An 18,358-nucleotide genomic window follows, 5' to 3' on the forward strand; every position below is an offset into this window, starting at 1 on the left:
TTCCATATTATTCCATCCTAGTCAGACAAAACTAAACCAAAGTCATGATATTTGCAAACATGTTTTATTAGTTGGCATTCCAAGCACCGACATTGCACATAATCCCCTCCAACAAAAAGGAAACCTAAAACTCGAGAAATAAAGTTTTTTTTCTCCCCCCTTCCCCATCAGTCCATCCAAAGCCAGAGATGAAAGGAGCACAACGCTTCAACCAAGTCAGGTGGTACCAGAACTAAACCGACTCCCAATGCAAACCACCAGCTGCACACCTGCTTGGGGTTTCCCCTCAAATCAAATTAAAAAGCCAAATAAAAAACAAGGCTGGTTCCTCTGAATACCTGATCTACCCTTATCTGGTGAGTTAAAGAAAATGTTCTTCTAAGAGGGGTTGGAATGACGGAGCCACCAAGCAGGTTGTCCTTCCCCCCCTTCCCCCCGGCTTAAAGGTTTTTAACTTTTCAATCACACACCCATCGGTATCACCTTTTCTAACCTGCTGACTCCTCGCTAACCAGTTGCTGTAAACAAGTTGAGAGAGAGAGGGAGAGTGTGAGGGAAGGGGAGAGCAGTGCATGTTGTGAAAGAGGTCCAGTTCTCAAATTCAGGACCTACAAGAAAAACGCAAAGGAGGCACAGGGATTTCAAACGGTGAAGAACCAAACGTCATATGCCTCTAATCCTGAACGAGGATTAGGCTGGTCTTTAATCCTGGTTTGAGAAAAAGAAAAAAAAAAATGCTTTTTGTTTCAACTAAAGACTAAACTTAAAAAATGTCCTTAAAGACTCCATAAAAATTGCTTTTATCCCTTTAATGCCAGCATTCCACTTTAAACCAGTCCACGTCCGTCAAGAGACCACCCGTTTGTCCCGTGATGCACGAGCAGCACAATCTCGAACTGTCCGAATCCAGAGTCACTCAGCGTTCTTTGGCATCAGGTCCCGTCTTCCCCCTGGGGGCTGAGGGTCTGAGACAAGCCTGGGTGCAATCACTCCGTTTGGGCTTCAACCTCTGGGGCGACCTCCGCCTGAGGGCAAACAAATTACAATGCGTCACAGGAAACATGCAAGAACACTTTATTATGCTCAACGCTTTACCTCTGGAGATTTTGGCATTTTAGGAGAGGTTTTCGGAGACGACTTTGACGATTTGGGTGTAGATTTGTCCCCTGTTGGATTTGTGCTCTGAGGGGGGGACCCAGGCTCCGAGCCAGACTTCTCTGTCTCATTCTTCATGCAAGACAAAAAACAAATACATTTAACAGAAGTACTTATTCAGAGGATTTTTGTTTAAAAAAAAAACTTGCTTTTGACGTTGAGGATTCAGAGTTCCTCTGCCTGCGCCGTCTGGACGGCCGGCGTGGTTTCTGGCCTTCTGTCGCCGTCTCGCCGTTGGTCTGGACACTCTCAGGAGACTCCACCTGTTTTACCTCTGCCTGCTGTTCCTTGCCTTCCTCTGAAGCTGGAGGTTTCTGGTCAGCTGCAGACTGATCCGCAGGTGGGCGAGGGCGGAAGGGTCTAGGTTGATGGGGAAAGAGAGTTTAAAACAAAACAAACAAAAAAAAAAAAAAAAAACTGGTATGGACATCGTCACATTCAGGTACGACTTCAGGGTTACCTGCGGTAGGGACGGTAGAATCTGCGCCTTTGTGGCATTTGCTGTGTCTGATCACCTTCAGCAGCTCCATCTTTTTCCTCTCCAACCTCCCCCTGTTATTCCAGCAAAATTTAATTAACGCCAAAGTAAAACAAAAGAAAAAAAAAAAACCCTAAATGTTCATTCTGCTTTACCATACATTTTGGGTACTAAGTCGCGGCCTGCGTGGCCTACGTCTCCGGGGTGGAGGCCTCATCTCCTCCGTTTGCTCCCCCTCTGGTGCAGGAGCTGGGCCATCGGCTGGTGTACTCTGGTCTGCAGGACGAGGGTTGCGGGGGAAGAACCGCCGACGGAAACGCCGTTTGTTGGGAGCATATCGGCTGCCTTTAACCGGAATGCCACCCGGACCCGTAACGTTGGCCGCTTCCGAGCCCTGTTGGGACAACGCACCAGTTCTTGAACAGGCTAGAGCTTTCAATGCCAGAAGAACCCAAACACTCCTTCGTTCTCACCTTAGTTGCTTCAATTACATCAAACTCTACGACTTCCCCGTCTCCAACACTTCGGAGAAATTTTCTAGGATTGTTCTTCTTGATGGCAGTCTGGAGGAAGAAATCAGTCAAAGGAATGGTACAATCAAAGCAGGATGAAGAACCAAAACTTAATCCTACCTGATGAACAAAGACGTCTTCTTTAGTGTCATTTCTGCAAGAAATGATAGTTTAGCAGTTGCACCAGATTGGGGGATTCTTATACTAACGCATTGTATAAAGTGGTACCTGTTAATGAAGCCATAGCCGTTACGGACATTGAACCATTTCACTGTGCCTTGAACTGCCGTGGCTGTAACAGAAGATTTAACAAATTTGTTTTTTTTCCCCCCTCCTTTTTACATAAGACATGGGTATACAGGCCATTTTACAGAAACCATGCTGTTATCTTGCCCTCATCATCAATCATTAACAGTCAGACTTTGAAACCAGGTCTGATCTGGGTCACGAGGGAGGGAAGTGGAGCAACGATACAACCTGTTTAACACCTTCAGGAGGCAAAAGGCAAGAGACATGATTCATCAAACAATGATTTGAGCTTTTGTCAGGAAGCAGTTTCTGCTGGAGTCCACCTGATATCGTTTAATTGGTCCATGTGTTGCTTAGGCAAATGATTAGCAGCTGTGAGGACTTCACCATATCTGGGTCGTGTGCTTACAATGTCAGGAGACCAATACAACTTTCTCATTTGCCACAAAATGAGGCGCACTCAATGCAATAAACATGTATCAATTGAATTCTTTCTACAATATGGAGATTAGGTGTTTATAAGTACCAACACGTGTCGCCCTGTAAATGAAGCCATAATTATTTGTTTACAGTGCTTGTAAATGGGATTGCCCAACCATCCTCACAACTTTCAGACGTCAAAGGATCGCAACATAGCTCAAGACTATGAAAGTGCACAAGTGTTAAGAATGGGACTTCACGCAAGCAATGCGCCCTAAAACAACTAACCAGACTGGTTTGCGGCTCTTCCACACTCTCTGCACCCACCTATAACCTTCCTCTCCGGCTGAGGCTCGTCTCCCACCGGGGCTGGTGGTGGAGCGCTCGGCGCCTCGGCGTCGCTCATCCTCGCTCCTGCTGCTCTAGTTTGGGGACTGTCGCTCCTGCTGGTTCCGCTGCTCTCGCCCCTTCCCTGTTACTCCCCTACTCTTCTTGAAACTTTTCTGCCCGCCTCGGTTAAGGTTTTATCTCGACGTCACGTCGCGCTGCCGGACGGAAGCCGCGCCCTCATTGGTTTCACGCGGGCACGAGCTGGAAACCGATTGGCTGCGAGAAGTCGGCAAATTGGACGGGAAACAGTGGCAGGTGGGGAACAGGTAAGAGTGAGAGGAGATGATTTCTGCCACCGGAAGTGGAAGAAAGTTTGATCTAAATCGAGTTTATGGCACGTTTTTATGCAGACTTTAAATGGAAAATGCTGTTAAATTTCAATCCGGTGTTCAAGACAGCCTGTAACGAGCCACCGGATTATAATCTCCTGTTTTAAATTGTTTTACAACTGGATTTAGTTTAACTGCTTGAAAAAAAAAAAAACACACATTTGAAAATATGTTAAAACTGTCATGTGATTTTACAGAAATTACCCCGATACCTTTGATGTGAATCGAAATTACCTAAATTAAACCAAATCTAACTCAATTAAACTTTGTTGACCTAAACTTACAGGGAATGAAAAAATATAACTGAAAATGAACTAAACTAAAATAAACTGAACTTGATGAAGCTGAATTACTTAATTAAACCGAGCTGAAAAAGAACGGGAAATTAACTATGTGGAAATTAAATTCAGATTGAATTGAGATTAAATTGATTAAACCTTGATTAGCTAAACTGATGGAGGTGGTCCAGAAACAACTGAACTAAACAAAACTGAATTAATTGAAGTGAACTGGAATTGAACTGAATGAACCAGAGTTGAATTGAACCTAATCGAAGGGAAGTGAAGTTGGATTAAGCTGAAATGATCTGAACTGAATTTAACAGAACTAAATCAAATGGAGAGAAAATTAACTCGGTGTAAACGAACTGAATTGATTTAAGGTGAATTGATTAGGACTTCCCTGCTTATAGTGTTTCCTGATTGTGTTTTTGGTGTTACAAACATCAAAGTCTACTCTCTGTAGGCTATTTTTGAGATTTATATAAAACTAAAGTTTTAATCATCCATTCAATTGTTTATTTGTGGCACAGGGTGTTGGTGTTCAGCATCCTTGAGTCACTTTCTGTATGGAGTTTGCATGATGTCCAGGTGCATGCTTTGTTTTTAATCTGTTTTCTCCAGCTTCCCCCTAAACCTCAAAAGTGCCTGCTAACATAGCCATGCTGATATCACTCAGAAAAGTCGACTGTCAAAGTTTCAATTAGATTTTATTGTTAGATGCTTTAAAAAAAAAAGCCACATTTCTTTTTAATCTCTGCGATCTGTCATTAAAAGTTGCCTTTATAGAACAGCAGTAGCTTAATTCACATTTTGCCTTTAAGTGCAGCCTGCATAGGTCACTGCACTCCAGTTTCAAACCTCTAAATTTAACTCAGCCCCTCTGAGAAGAGCCAAGTTCAGCAGCACCATTTGCTGCACACTTGTGGCCATGAGTCCAGAGCAAGAAAATAGTTACAAATATAGATTGAGATTCCTGGTGGGAGAGGGAATACAATAAAATAAAGCAGGAAAGACTGTGGGGATGAGAGTCGACTCCTTAAGATGCAGGAGAGTGTATGAAAACACACGTTGAGCTTGTAAAATCTCCAACTGCATCCTGATCAATAATGTGTCATTTTAATAAGGTGCGCAACAGACTTACACCTTTTAGCTTGAATCCGCAGAGAAATTGTAAAATCAGAACAGAAGTAGAGGGCGCCATTTGTAATTTAGATTCACAGCGTCAAACAATATGTGTCAAATACTTTGCTGACTTTGTAAACGCACAGAGTGTAGCATCTATCACACAGTAAGAGTCCAGGAAGAGAAAACATGAATGGTCCATGTGCGATACACATCAGCTTGTTGAGGTTTCTTTAACGGGCATCTGCATGACGGAGACGTCAAGCTACTGCCAGTTAGCCAGCAGCTAACAGGAAGAGCGGCAGCTCTTCAAAATAAAAGTCCTTCAGCGGGGAGGTAGGAGAGCGGGGAATTAAGCACAGAGATACAGTGACGATTAAGCTTTGTATTAAAAGTAGGAACACGAGTGAGGCAATACTTCGTGACAATACTGTTATGATCATTAAAAAAGCTGGTTTTCTGATATCAATGTGCGTCAAATTCGACCTAAATTTGGTCCATATTTCCTAGTAAATTAACATGTAGACAGTGTTGATGTAGAGCAACAAGAAAAAAAAAACATTTATCCAAAAGATAAATTAGATGCTGAGTTTCTTTAAAGAGGTAAATGTAAGTCAAACTTGACCAGATCTAAAGTTGTGGAGAAAGCGTATTGAAAAGTCTTGGTGGAAGTAATTAGACATAAGGTGATTTATACTGTGTCAAATGTTTTTTTTTTTTTTTTAAACAATTTAATGATTCAGGAGTCTGCAACATTATTTACAATCCAAAGATTCATTTAAATCCAGCCGCATAAGGCTATAGCTTAGATTTGAATATGTTACATAATTTTTTGATAAAAATGACAACTTATGACTTTTAATAAATTTCTCTTCTCGGAAATTTGTTGTTGTTTTTTCAGAGCCACCATTTTATTCCTGTTATTTCCATAAAGCAAATAGAACTCTTGCAAAAAGCGGATGGATAAAATTTCTTCTTTGAGACATAGTTTGTGGAAAATGATACAACAAAGTTTCCAAGCAATCGACAGGAAAAACAGATCTGCAAATATCAAGGGTATTTTTTAATGTAATTCTGTTGTAAAAAAAAAAAAAAAATCTGTATGTTTATTCCGTATTATAAAAACATTAGTTATCATTTTTAGATATATTGAGAGCCATTGTAAGTCCAAAAAGTCACTGGAGTTATATAGTTCTACATATCAACGACTTGATATGTAGAACCATGACGCAAAATAAAATAAATATTTCTCACATATATTCCTTATTATATCTCAATAAAGACGATATAGCCAAGTCAAAGAAAAGCAGTGTACTGTGAGTTTTGTGAGTGTTTTGTTGTGGTAGAGCCAACAGGAAGTGGTTTCTGTCGATGTTTATATGTTTATTATGTCCAAGCGGTGCTGGGGAGCTGGATGACAGCAGCAGACAGAGGGAGAGAGAGAGAGAGGCTGCACATCGTACAAACAAGCGGGCTTTGGATGCGTTTCGGCCCGGCGGCTGCTTGGAGTGGTCGCCTTCCTCTGCTGGAGGCAAACAGCAGTCTGGACAACACTGAAGGGGAAGGAATGAGTCAGAGAAATAATAAAAACATCAGCTAACGACTAACTGATAATAATTTAAAAAAAAAAAAAAAAAAGGTGGGAGCGACATCGTTTTGGAGGAGCAGAGGCCGGGCCGGACAGTGACCACAGCGGAGGAGCAGAGCCATTATCAGCGGAGTAAGTTCTCCTCGTCCAATAAGAGGGGCGTGTTTGCGCCTGGGCAGGAGGTTTCCTCCGCACAAGACAGGCTGCAGACAGGCGCTCTTAGTGCGTCTCTCCTTTAGGTGATTTGTTATTGGATTTAAAGATAAATAAATACAGCCAACATTTTTGGTCCATCCAGCGGGGGGAGAGCAGCTGGTCTCGGGTCTGCAAGGCGCTGCCTGCCGGAAGCCGCAGTTACATTAGTGTTCAGCTGTTTGCTGGTTCCTGTGAGTGTTACTGGGAGGATGGGGGGAGAGTGGGGGGGGAGCAATAACATAGCTGCCACTTTAGCTCCTAAAGGCTGGCTGTGGCGACCAGGAGGGCCTCAGCCTGGGTGCAGGCAGGCGGCATGCCGGTCCGCTGAGGGCCGCAGTCAGAGGAGAGAGACTCAGCGCGGATCTATGAGGCAATGCTTACGGATTTTTACTTTAAGAAACATATCGAGAGCAGAAATATTGAGAAACACAACCACGGCTGGTCCAGGACATTGTAAATGGTTTAATAGGATCACTGTAATTTACACAACTTAAAAAAAAAATCTAAATATGTAACACACTACCAGTGTTTTTATACCATTTACAGAGAGGACTGGAACAGCCAATGAGGTGAAAGGAAAAAAAAAGGAAACTAACGACAAATATCCAGAAGTGATTCAGATTCTCATCCACATGACACTGTGATCCAAAACACTATCAACAGTCACTGTAAACACAGAGTCCAGAGAGCACATTGTATATCCAGCTGAGAAAAAAAAAGCCCCATAAATGTATTACTAATGTCTCAGGTTTTGTTGTAAAAGTTTTAGCCTTGAAACAACTTTAGTCATTGCTACGGGACTGAACCTGCATTACTGCCTCCACACCTTTATAACACGCCGCTACTGAGCATTTAAGTGTCACCAAGTGTATTGAAGGCACATCAAAACTGAATTATTTCAACAATTGTTGAACATTTACTGCAGTCCATTACCTGTAAATTACATGGACAACAACTAACCGATGTAACTCGACTTACAGTGAAGTGAGTAAAATCACCCAATTTAAAAGTGTGTTCAGGTGAAAGTACTAATCTTTGCTATGCTGCAATAATTCCCCTCACTTGTTGGTTGTTTTGTATAAAAATGACTAAATGTGCATTTAAAAGGTGTGAAACGGATCCTTCAGTGAGACGTTTGCATGTGAACCTTCAACATGCAGTGGGAGAAGCTGCTGCTGCAAGATAGAGATTTAGTAAGTGTGCTGTGAACGAGGGTGGTTTTTTTTTTTTTTTTCCAGTTTTAATATTAAAGGTTTTCAATTTAAAACCAGCATTTCATTTTACAGCATCTTAAAGATAGCAAAAGAAAAGAGAGAGAGAGAAAAAAACAGTTTAACCACTGAGATTCATAAAAAAAAACGGCTTGTTTTTGATGAGTGTGTGTGTCCTGTGTGTGTGTGTGTGTGTGTTTGCCTGTGCAGCAGCCATGGCGGATGCAGAGCTGGACTTCCAGACCGGTGATGCCGGGGCATCTGCCACCTTCCCCATGCAGTGCTCCGCGCTGCGCAAAAACGGCTTCGTGGTGCTCAAAGGTCGACCCTGCAAGATCGTCGAGATGTCCACCTCCAAAACCGGCAAGCACGGTCACGCCAAGGTAACAAACAAACAAACAAAAATGCAGGATCAGATAAATTGGCAACTGTATACAGGTGGGGGTTTAGTCTAGATTTAATGGCACTCAGTGTTTCGGCTGTTATGCAGTTCTCCGATGAACCGTTTTAACGTGTTTTTCATGCATTTGTATTGTACAGTACAATTGAAAAATGAACAAATCTGCCAGATAAAGAAGAAATAGCTACATAAATACGCAGACACTTAAACTAGGACGTAACTGAATCAGCTTTTGATTTAATTTCTGCATTCGGTCTTCCACGAAGAGTGAATCTGATTAACTGTAGATACTTTAGATAACCCTTCATTTCGCTTGGCCAAAGCAGAACGACTTCAAAGGATAAAAATGAACGTATTGCACCAAAGTATGAGTCGGGAAGAAGAGTAGGAAAAAAAAAAAGTCTACTGCAGGACATAAATCAGCTGGGGCACACTCACGACGGTCACTGATCATTTGTATAAAAACTTGTATGAAAACATGACAGAAACCTCATATTTCTGACAGAAACGTGTCTGACAAGAAGCTAAAAGCAACACCGAAGGAGCTGCAGGAGTTTTGTTGGGAGTTTTGCACGTGACATCAATCTGCTCTGTTCTCCTTATGTGTGTGGAATAAGGAGTTCAAAGATAAAGAATCTCTTCTTCTACAGTTCAGTTAAAACCTCCCGATAACTTGTGGGAGAATTTATTTTACAGACGTAAAACAAACCTGGACAGGATATTAATGAGGCATTTCTCAACAAAGGTGAAAAAAGTGTTGATTGATCTGATCACAACAGCATTTTGTTTTATCAATACGAAAAGTTTCAGATCCACTTTAGAGCAAACGGTTATGCATCGTGGACCTGTCAGGTGGTGATCCATCTCTAAATCCTCTCTCATTAATACTGATGAGCAGTCAGTCCCCTATAAAACCTGAGTGTTTCAGATCAGAGGTGTTTTAAAGGGGCGGTGTTATGTATTGTCCAGGATTATTATAGCACAATAAACAAACTGTGCTGTAAAAAAATTCTGCATGTATCAAACATGACTTAAAAAAAACACTTGACTTTGCAATTTGACACCTTAAAATTGGGCTTTAAGAAGCTCCTACTCTCTCTGACATGCCGCCATTAGCAAGACATCACAACAAAGCTTCTCATTATGCTTTTAATCAGGTCATTAATCAGGTCATTAGCTCGGCAGACTCACAGTTCCACCAGGTGTTTGCTAATTGCTGCTGCCGCTAGTCTGAAGGAGCTGAGTGAGGCAGAGAGGAGCTCTGTGAGGATCTAAAGAGGAGTTTTGTGGAAACAGGCGGCGCTTTGTGAGAGCAAGTGTGTAGTCACCCCCAAACGGTTGCCACGGGAGATTCAAGGACTTCTCAAACATTCGTGAATGAAACAAAGCAACACTCCAAGCATTTTTGTTATAAATACTGTTATCATTCCAACAAATTTTTTTTTTAGCTTTAACATGATATAAGACAAAATCCTGACTTAAATCAGAGAAGTCAGCTCACCCTCTAAACAGCTGAGTGTTTTGCAGACATCTGTATAAATGTTTCTGTGTGTCTTCTGTGCCTGCGCAGGTTCACCTGGTTGGCATCGACATCTTCTCCGGCAAGAAGTATGAAGACATTTGTCCTTCCACCCACAACATGGACGTCCCCAACATCAAACGAATGGATTACCAGGTGAGTCGACCTCTGAAAGCTTCTTTTTCTTTTAAGACTTAAACATTATAACAGCACCAATGAGAACTTTTGTTCTGCATAAACCAACACAAAGGCGACCCAGTTCACTGACGCCATGTTGTGTTTGATTTTGTGAATGTGGACTGGCTGGTCGAACTTTGAGAAACATCTATAAATATCGTTAAAATAAAGAAAATGAATGTTTAATACCAACTTTGTTTGACTTAAAGAAGGGGGGTAATATCAAAAGTAAATCATTAGATGCCCCATTTTTATGCTGTTGTATCTTCGTACCCTAGTGGATGCAGTTGGAAATTTATAAAACTAAACATTCGAACATAAAGGTTAGTGGGTGCAGGACAGACGGGGCTAAAACGTGATGCTGGATGGGGAATCCACACAGCTTGCCAAACTGTAAGCAGCAGGTGTTGAGTTTCCTGCTAAAGTGAAACCACGCAGTCCCAGCGCTGGAGATGCATGTAACTCGGGTCATGAGAGCATTTTTAGGTACGTTGTCACCTTTTGACCCTTTCGCATGCTCTAGTGGAGCCGCTTCCTGTGTGTGGTTAACACGACGGACACAAGAAAAAGATCACAAGTTCGTGTTCCTCTTTCACAGCTGATTGGGATCCAGGACGGCTACCTCTCCCTGCTCCAGGACAGCGGAGAGGTGAGAGAGGACCTGAAGCTTCCCGAGGGAGACCTGGGAAAGGAGATCGAGAGCAGGCACGAAGCCGGAGAGGAGATCCTGGTCGGTAGCATCGCCTCGGCGCGCGCTCTTTTTCCCGCTGCAGCCTTTCCTCCAAAGAAACGTTCCCAATCCCCTCCCCTCTCTTTTCCAGATCACTGTTCTAAATGCAATGGACGAGGAAGCTGCAGTCGGTATAAAAGCCTTGGGGAAATAAGCCACAGCAGGTAAACGCAACTGACCCAACGCGGCCTGAGAAAGTTTGATCTGTAAAATGTTTTATGCGTTTGTCACCAGACGCCAGCATGTGTTGTAGTTTAGGTAAAAATGTTTTTCTAAAACCTGCTGCTTTAAACTGCTGATGTTTATGCATATTTAATAAGAGGGGCGTGGAATACCCAAAAGATTGTAGTCAAAGAGTAGCACTACGTCTACATATTTTTGCTTAAGTAAAAGTAAAAAGTAGACAACCAAGAAATTATTCAAGATAAAGTAAAAAAGGTGTTTGGTTAAAAAGGTTAACTGATCAAAACATCAATCATTTGACATTTAAAAATTACATAATTAGACGTACAAAAAAACATTTTTGCTTTTGAAAATAATTCATGTACATAATTACAAAATAACAAAATTAGGCAAAAGAAAAATGTTTCCAAATCAGTTTCCTTTGATATGAAACATATTGAACTTCAACAAAAGCTGCAGGTGTGCGTGTGCGTGTGTGTGTGTGTGCGTGTGTGTGTGTGTGTGTGTGGTGAATTTTTGGTTAAAACCAGCTCCTCCTTCTTCATCGGGTGAAGTTACTCACATTGGGCAGAGTATCGAGAAAGTCAAAGTAGTGATACACGTCTTCACTCAAGTAAATGTAAAAAGCAGCCATCCCAAGAAATCACTCGGAGTAAGAAAAGCATTGAGCAACCAAGCTACTCAGAATAACTGATCAAAACATTCCTCTGCTTAAATCCGTTTCAGATACAAACGAGATGCACTGGACCTGGAGGAAAAGGAGAGGCTAATGCATCGTCCAAGCTAGTCTCCCTCCCTTCTCTGTCTGTCTCTTTCTTTCTTTCCGCCTCTTCTTTGGGTTCAACTAGACGACTTGAATAAATGTCTGGAAACAACAACAAAAAAATATATATAAATAATTAAAAAAAAAACATTATTGATGTACATGCACAGACGGGAGTCCCAGAGTGGATCCACAAATGTTGTGTAGCGGCGCCACCTTCAGGGACGAGCTGTAATCACTCTTCTGTTTTGACAAACCTCTGCTGAATCAAGGGCTTCACCTCCAGATCTACAGCGAAACCGAAAACGATTTCAGAGAGATGATGAGTGTATTCTGCCGGTGTTCAAAGTTATTTATTGAGGAGATGTTGTGCGGAAACCTTCACGGCTCTCTGAAGACAAACAAATGTTATTTATTGCGTTCCCAGGTCCTGATCCAGGATCTGTGGACAATCTTTGGCAAGTTTGGTTCCGTCTCTTGTATTCGTACAGCCGAACCGTGCAGAATCTCCGCAAGGCCAACACACACATACAAAAAACAAACAAACAAAGCTAAACGTAATAAAGATGATGCAAACTGATGAGTGTGACTTATTGTTTATTTAGCCAGTTTTAAACGAATGCTTTAAGCCAGTTAATGCCGCACAGGACGACAAAACAAACAGCAACGCTCCAAAGTATTAACACAAAGTTCACGAGCCTGAGAGGGGATCACCAGAGTGAATCTAACCACCTGTGAGTAAAGAAAACAGGTCGGCTTAATAGAAAAATAACAGTTTGACGCACGTTTAAGACCATGAAATGGTTTCAGACCGGTTTCAAAATAAGTTTCCTTTCAACTGAGCCGGGCCACGTCTGGAGGTCCGTTTCGCAGAAGGAACCAGCAGAACCACTTCTGAGAGGAGAACTGAGGATTTATTGTGGAACGAGGTTCTGCTCGTTTCACATAGAAACGCAGGCGGGAGGCGGTGCACCACCAGTGATCTTCCTGAAACATCTGACGCGTTCCTGGTTGGAGTAGCTGATATAAATGTGTTAAAAAAAATAAATTCAACATGTCCATTTAAACATAATATTGGGATTTTTTTCTTCCATCCTAATATTTGCTCTGATTGAAAATGCTTTACGTGTTTTTTGTTTCATACAGGAAGGTCTTCGGTGGCGCGCAGTCTCCAACCTTCGTTTCTAATGTGCTGATATTTACTTTTTTGTAATAATTTAATCAAAAATTGACAATGACTTAAAGTTTAACAGAAAACTCTTCCCATAATCTTCTGATGTTTTTGAGACCGAAGATGTTGAAGGCAGTAAAAGTCAAAGCTGGTCTTTGTCTTGCTAAAGCTAACTAGCCGTTAGCTTTAGCACCTGAGTCCAAATAACCTGGATTTACACAAAAGGCTTACAACTAAAGATGTCATAAGAATTGTATGTTGCAGGTAATATTAATTTCTTATAACCTTTTAAACACCTTTAAATTTCCAGTTTCATCAGAACTAATTCACAAATTCCTCGTCTTTTTGTTGCTGGTTTATGGTGGTTTCTTTATGAAATTGTCAAATTGTAAGTTGGAAAAATTAAAACATTCCACAAGATTGGAGGTTCAACGTAGAAAGTTGTTAAAATCGGTAATTTGGTATCTGAGTAAATTTAAAAGTATGCCCATCCTTTCTAGACTTAACAGACATCAAGTTCCGTCATAATTTTGACTCGAATGCTCTTGTGCGCCCCCTGCTGGCCACAAGGCTCTAGCAGCATAACTTTTAATGAATATCTACAAATGTTATTCATTAAAAGTTGTGGAAAAAAACGAAAGCAAGGAAAAACAACGGAATCACGTGAATCGTAGCTTTTCTTGTTAGCTTATTAAAAGTCAAAATAACTACATTGTGAAAATTATAGTCATTATGGCACAAATCAATCTATGTTTTTATTTTAAATCCAGAGTGATATAAATCCAGAGTGATCCACCACGGGTTCCTCCTCATAGTGGTGAAGCTGCAGCAGAAGAAGAAGAAAGATGAAGGCGGCCGGGCTTTACTTGCTGTGGTGGTAGAACCTCTGCCCACTCTGGCTGTGGGCGAGGAAGCTGTGACGGGGGGCCCCCTGTGGGGAGCTCTGAAACGAAGCCTGAAGACGCAAACACAAAATATCACAAAAAGCTGTTTAAATTACAAAATATGAGAGGCGACAAAGGAGGGAGCCGGGTGGTGGGGAAGCCTCACCTTGGCTGTGGGGATCTGGACCATGGGTGAGGGCAGCAGACCTGAAGCAGAAGGATGCATGGCAGAGGGATGCATGGGCCTCAAAGCTCCCTGACGGAACAGGAAACAGAACAAAACCACAGTCAGATTTACGTAAAACGGAAGTTAAGGTCAACAGAAGCAACGTTAACGTTAGGGTCAATGTTTCTGGGCTTAGCACTAATGATCAAAACATTTTTATCCTGGAGGACCCAGCGTAAACAAAAGGTGGGTGGCTGCAGAAAACAAGCCTGGGTTCGTGGGACACGTTGCCATAGTAACCCATAAGCTACGAGTGCCGACGCCGCAGGTCAAACCGGACTACAACTTCAACCGTAAGCAGACCGGGTTGCATTTTCCATCAGTAGAGAAATCCAAGCTGAATATGAATTTTTAGATTTAAAAATCCGAGTCACAGCGATGGCGACCGACAGTTGAAACCATTCATCAGGTAAGAACAAAAAACAAAAACAAGTGGTCTGGTAAATACACATATTCGGTGTGATTATCAGATCTGTTGTATGAACTGAACAGGCTCGACTCACTGCATCTGTGAAGCCCGACTGCTGGTTGGCGTGTTCCAGCTGCTTCTGCAGGGGTATCGAAGCTCCAGAGATGAATCCTGCAAGAGACGTGACAGGTCGCGGCTTTTAACGCGTCAAATCGATTTCTTTAGTCCGTCAGAAATAAAGTCGCGTTGAGATTTTTCTGCTATTCATCTGGGCTGCGGCCGCTCGTTTCTCAGGTCAGCAGAACTCACCAGCCTGGGAGGGGAAGTGGCTGTGAACAGGATAGCCCGTCTGCTGGTGAGGGAGGTACTGCATGGCTTGGAAAGCAGACGCTCCTGGAGATCAAAATGTTAGGAGATCAGTGGAACAATGCAAACACGCATTTAAAAAAAAAAAAAAAAAAAGCGAAGCAAATCAAGTTCCTCACCTCTGATCTGAGAGCTGCTGGCGAAGCTAACGGGTACAGAGGGTCCAGGGGCGTAGGTGGAGGGGTGCTGGGACGCGGCCACGCCGTAGGGCTCGTGAACTCCCTGGCTGCCGCTGAACTGGCCGTGTTCTGCTGAGCTGGAGCTGAACCCGGGCGTCTGATAATGACGGGTCTGACACAAAAATGAGATGGAAACTGAATAAAATAACATTAGACTTTTAGGCCGTATAGTTCAGCCTGTATTTATTTTTTTTCCCCTGTAGTTCTGGTGTTTTTATTGTTAAACACAAACTGGCAGATGGGCGATTTTATTTCAGCCTCCTCTCCGGTTCTGTACTTACCGGGATGACGGAGGCTGGGAACAGCTGCTTGCTCCGTTCTCCCAGCAGGGCGCCGGGTTGACTGTGACTCACCGGACTTCCTGGACAGACCAAACATTAAAGCTGATGCGTTAGACGCATCTCCTCTGCTTTTATTTTTAGTCAGTTTTACAAGCTGACTCAAAAAAAAATCAAGAAGCCACGAAAACAGAACCCGTCTGACAACGAGAAGCAGGCCGAAAGGTGTCAAAGAGCAACAAATCATGTCGTCACCCAAAGAAATTCAAGAACAGGCGCTGAAATCTAAGAGTCTGTAAATTATTGGAACAAAGACATTTCTAAGATAATTTCCTACAAATAAAACATGGAAGAGTGATTAATCTTCCCAGGAGTGCTCACTCTTCCAATATCACTCCAAGAATCGATACCTTTTAGCTAAAAGTAACCCGGATGTCGGTTAGTCTTCTCACCTGGGATGCTGAGGAGATGTTGTCCTGTGTGCATGGACAGACTGGGCTGGTAGCTGGCTGATGTCAAGGTTGTGATATCGCTGAAGAGGGAAGAGGAAAGCAGGTAAAACACGCGACCTCAAACGGAGAATAATGCATCCCGGCGGGTCGGTACCTCTGCTCCTTCCTGCGTCTCTTTTCCTCCTCGTGGAGGACTTTCTTAAGCTGCAGGAAAAGCTGATGTTTCTCTTCTTGGAGTCCCTGAAGTTTCTCCTCCATCTTCATGACCTGGTGTTAATGCAACAAAAAGATTTATTTCACAGGATCTGTTCTGGTTTAATATGCAACTAAAACAAAAAACAAAAACAAACAAAAAAAAAACACACACACACACACACATAGCGGACACACAGACCTGTTCTTTGGTTTCCTCTAAGGACATCCTCTCCTCGATTTCTTTTGTCCTCTTCCGCTCCTCCTCTTCCTTCAGCTTCTGCTCCATCATTTTGTCCACCTCCTCTTCCTCTAAAAAATGTTAAAACATGCAGAAATGCTCACGCAGACTGAACCAGAAATGGTGGAGCAGATATGTTTTTTTATAAAATAAGAAAGAAATGCTAAGCAACTGATGAGCTGCAGTTTGAGGGGTCAAATTCAGGAAGTGGAAGATTATAACTATGCAAATTAAGAGTGAGAGAGAGAGTTTAACTTAAATTGAATTTCAAATTCAGACAATTATTGGACAAAAAAACAGAGGTCTGTGAATTTATTCTTGAAATTACAGTACTTAGAGTTCTTCTGGCTGTTGGAACAAGTTTAATTTGTATTTACCTTGTCTCTTGCGCTCCCTCTCCCTCATTATATGCTTATGGAGGGCTCTGGCCATCGCATTGGACAGCTTGGGTCTCTCCAGCAGGGCGGGCATGGTGACAGGCAGTGGAGGGGCCAGCTAATATGTTTGAAATGCACAAGAAACGACATGAGAATACTTCAGTGCATGAAAGGATGCGCTTTCATTTGTGAGCATCGCAAGATATAAAACAGGAATTGAAATTGTACATTTCATATGGTTTAGAGCAGAGGATTCCTGGGTTACCTGCATGGTATAGACCTTAATGCCTTCAGGACTTAATTATATACATTTATACATATATACATTGCGGATCAAAGAGACATGGCAGCATCACTGTAACTGCAGATATGAGGAAAATCTCTCTTTCTGCGTCTCCATAGCCTATTGTTGCTTACCCATCTTCATTAAGGCCGTTTTGGTGGAAAAAAAAACGAGTTCAATTCGGTTCTGCCTTAGGGTCAGTGTAAATTACACTAATTATCTGTATATACCTGCATACATATATAGGTAATCAGAAACAATGCTCTTTTTATTGTTGCTAGACAAGCACACATTTGTAGTCAAACCCTAAATGCATGATTACTGACAAAGCTGCGTCTAAACTGCTGAAGAAAACCGAGTTAGCAAGCGGCAACGAGCTACATGCTAAGCTAACGTCGCCTGTAGCTGTTATCAATTACATAAAATGAACAAAGGCAGGGTAATTTAAAATTCATATCAATGCGTCTTGATGTTATTTCCATCACATAAGTACAGGTATGTTTGATACATAAACTCTTTCTTTAAAGATGTGACGTTTTTGACATCGCTAGCTAGCTGTCAAGCTACGTGGCCCATCTTGTTGTGTCTGTCTTTAATGTGACTTCGGTCTCACAGTGTTAAAACAACTGAAGAAAAACTTACTTTTGTCGTTTTGCAATGCGTATAATGAGAACCTAAATTTCAGCTGTTTTCAGCGTTTTACTCCGGATAACGGACAAGGAGGAAAAAAATAAAACTCTACTTCTTTTCTTCTTTTTTACGTTTGGTAAGCAGCATAAGCAGGTGCATTACCGCCACCTACTGGACAGGAGAGAGCATGTCTCCGTGTGTAGAGAGGCAGGGTCCGGTTCCTCGGTGCCCCGCCTACCTCGTAGCCCATTTTTTTTCGCTTGTGGGTGTGATAGGGGATTGCTCCATGAATTTTTTTTAACTTTTTAAATGTAATATAATTTTTTAAATGTAAAGGTCATTTTTAAAATCAGATTTCTATTCCAATTAGCAAACAGCTGTCATTTTAATTCTGCACTTGGGTCCAACTCAACCATTATACATCATGACAGAAGAATTTGTCCACACAGAGAACACTGCAGACAAGCAAATCATATTATTTAAGGAGATAATTTAGTTGCCCGAGTCAAATCTTATGATATTGGAAGGAGCTGAGGATGATTATCAGGCTGTGCTGGCTGTCTTGTTCCCCGACAGGTCAAAGAAGCCACATTTTGCATTTTCATATTTACTTCGCTGTTTCCAGTCATTTTATTCCAGTTTTTCTAAGTATTTTCTTTTTTTTTTTATTCATTAAGCGATCAACATTTTCATGTCAGTGCTTGGGTCCAATTCAATCATCATTACAAACCGTCAAAGAATCTGAAATTGAATTTATCCCAGGAAATGATTACAAGTGGTCAAAAAAACAACTTTGTTGTTCAAATGAACTATGAGCATACAGTGTTTCATATAAGAAGCTCATCTTTTTTTAATGGTGGAATTTACTATCATTGTTTCCGATAGTATTTGTTCCCCCAAACTGAGCATTAAACTAAAAAAGCAAGAGCAGTGACAGAAACGTCTAAATCAGGGTTCAAAAAGTAACA

At 41.9% G+C, this 18,358-nt stretch overlaps 3 protein-coding genes across 6 annotated transcripts; 1 reads left to right on the forward strand and 2 right to left on the reverse strand.

Annotated features, from left to right (window-relative positions):
* Window positions 1-48: 48 nt before the first annotated feature.
* On the reverse strand, window positions 49-3,277 carry LOC106919128 (Y-box-binding protein 2-A). Of its 2 annotated transcripts, XM_014989310.2 has the most exons (9): window positions 3,142-3,277; window positions 2,374-2,437; window positions 2,266-2,299; window positions 2,107-2,196; window positions 1,794-2,027; window positions 1,616-1,707; window positions 1,305-1,515; window positions 1,096-1,227; window positions 49-1,025 (listed from the first exon to the last, which is right to left on the reverse strand). In XM_014989310.2, the coding sequence occupies exons 1-9, from the start codon at window positions 3,218-3,220 to the stop codon at window positions 987-989; spliced, it is 975 nt and encodes a 324-aa protein (XP_014844796.2). In that variant the 5' UTR covers window positions 3,221-3,277; the 3' UTR covers window positions 49-986. The 2 variants fall into 2 exon arrangements, with proteins under 2 accessions (XP_014844796.2, XP_087871590.1); XM_088015464.1 differs by having other exon boundaries at window positions 2,107-2,299.
* A 65-nt stretch (window positions 3,278-3,342) lies between these two features.
* On the forward strand, window positions 3,343-12,282 carry LOC106919129 (eukaryotic translation initiation factor 5A-1). 3 transcript variants are annotated; one of them, XM_088015466.1, is made up of 6 exons: window positions 3,343-3,470; window positions 8,141-8,313; window positions 9,901-10,005; window positions 10,625-10,756; window positions 10,848-10,920; window positions 11,666-12,282. In XM_088015466.1, exons 2-5 carry the CDS (start codon window positions 8,146-8,148, stop codon window positions 10,908-10,910), a joined length of 468 nt encoding a protein of 155 aa, XP_087871592.1. In that variant the 5' UTR covers window positions 3,343-3,470; window positions 8,141-8,145; the 3' UTR covers window positions 10,911-10,920; window positions 11,666-12,282. The 3 variants fall into 3 exon arrangements, with proteins under 3 accessions (XP_087871592.1, XP_087871591.1, XP_014844797.1); XM_088015465.1 differs by lacking the exon at window positions 3,343-3,470 and adding an exon at window positions 6,249-6,656 and having other exon boundaries at window positions 8,144-8,313; XM_014989311.2 differs by lacking the exon at window positions 3,343-3,470 and adding an exon at window positions 6,256-6,656.
* On the reverse strand, window positions 12,283-18,073 carry gps2 (G protein pathway suppressor 2). The gene is made up of 11 exons (XM_014989309.2): window positions 17,403-18,073; window positions 16,478-16,595; window positions 16,062-16,171; window positions 15,822-15,934; window positions 15,668-15,747; window positions 15,219-15,298; window positions 14,878-15,049; window positions 14,702-14,785; window positions 14,487-14,563; window positions 13,924-14,013; window positions 12,283-13,828 (listed from the first exon to the last, which is right to left on the reverse strand). Exons 2-11 carry the CDS (start codon window positions 16,569-16,571, stop codon window positions 13,736-13,738), a joined length of 993 nt encoding a protein of 330 aa, XP_014844795.2. The 5' UTR covers window positions 16,572-16,595; window positions 17,403-18,073; the 3' UTR covers window positions 12,283-13,735.
* Window positions 18,074-18,358: the final 285 nt, after the last annotated feature.

Source organism: Poecilia mexicana, unplaced genomic scaffold (assembly GCF_051168715.1).
Source record: "Poecilia mexicana isolate PSO_F unplaced genomic scaffold, ASM5116871v1 scaffold_18, whole genome shotgun sequence".
NCBI classification, from domain to species: domain Eukaryota; kingdom Metazoa; phylum Chordata; class Actinopteri; order Cyprinodontiformes; family Poeciliidae; genus Poecilia; species Poecilia mexicana.

What these genes read in the sequence shown, in the direction of transcription:
- gps2 (XM_014989309.2), bottom strand. Translation starts at nt 16,571, where the DNA reads ATGCCCGCCCTGCTGGAGAGACCCAAGCTGTCCAATGCGATGGCCAGA. An exon ending in CAGCAGCTCTCAGATCAGAG is followed by an intron (nt 14,786 to 14,877) that starts GTGAGGAACTTG and finishes TTTGATCTCCAG; the next exon opens with GAGCGTCTGCTTTCCAAGCC. An exon ending in AGTCGGGCTTCACAGATGCA is followed by an intron (nt 14,014 to 14,486) that starts GTGAGTCGAGCC and finishes CTGTTCCGTCAG; the next exon opens with GGAGCTTTGAGGCCCATGCA.
- LOC106919128 (XM_088015464.1), bottom strand. Translation starts at nt 3,220, where the DNA reads ATGAGCGACGCCGAGGCGCCGAGCGCTCCACCACCAGCCCCGGTGGGA. An exon ending in GCCGGAGAGGAAGGTTATAG is followed by an intron (nt 2,438 to 3,141) that starts GTGGGTGCAGAG and finishes CTTCTGTTACAG; the next exon opens with CCACGGCAGTTCAAGGCACA. An exon ending in ATGTAATTGAAGCAACTAAG is followed by an intron (nt 2,028 to 2,106) that starts GTGAGAACGAAG and finishes TTGTCCCAACAG; the next exon opens with GGCTCGGAAGCGGCCAACGT.
- LOC106919129 (XM_088015466.1), top strand. Translation starts at nt 8,146, where the DNA reads ATGGCGGATGCAGAGCTGGACTTCCAGACCGGTGATGCCGGGGCATCT. An exon ending in GCAAGCACGGTCACGCCAAG is followed by an intron (nt 8,314 to 9,900) that starts GTAACAAACAAA and finishes GTGCCTGCGCAG; the next exon opens with GTTCACCTGGTTGGCATCGA. An exon ending in TCAAACGAATGGATTACCAG is followed by an intron (nt 10,006 to 10,624) that starts GTGAGTCGACCT and finishes CCTCTTTCACAG; the next exon opens with CTGATTGGGATCCAGGACGG.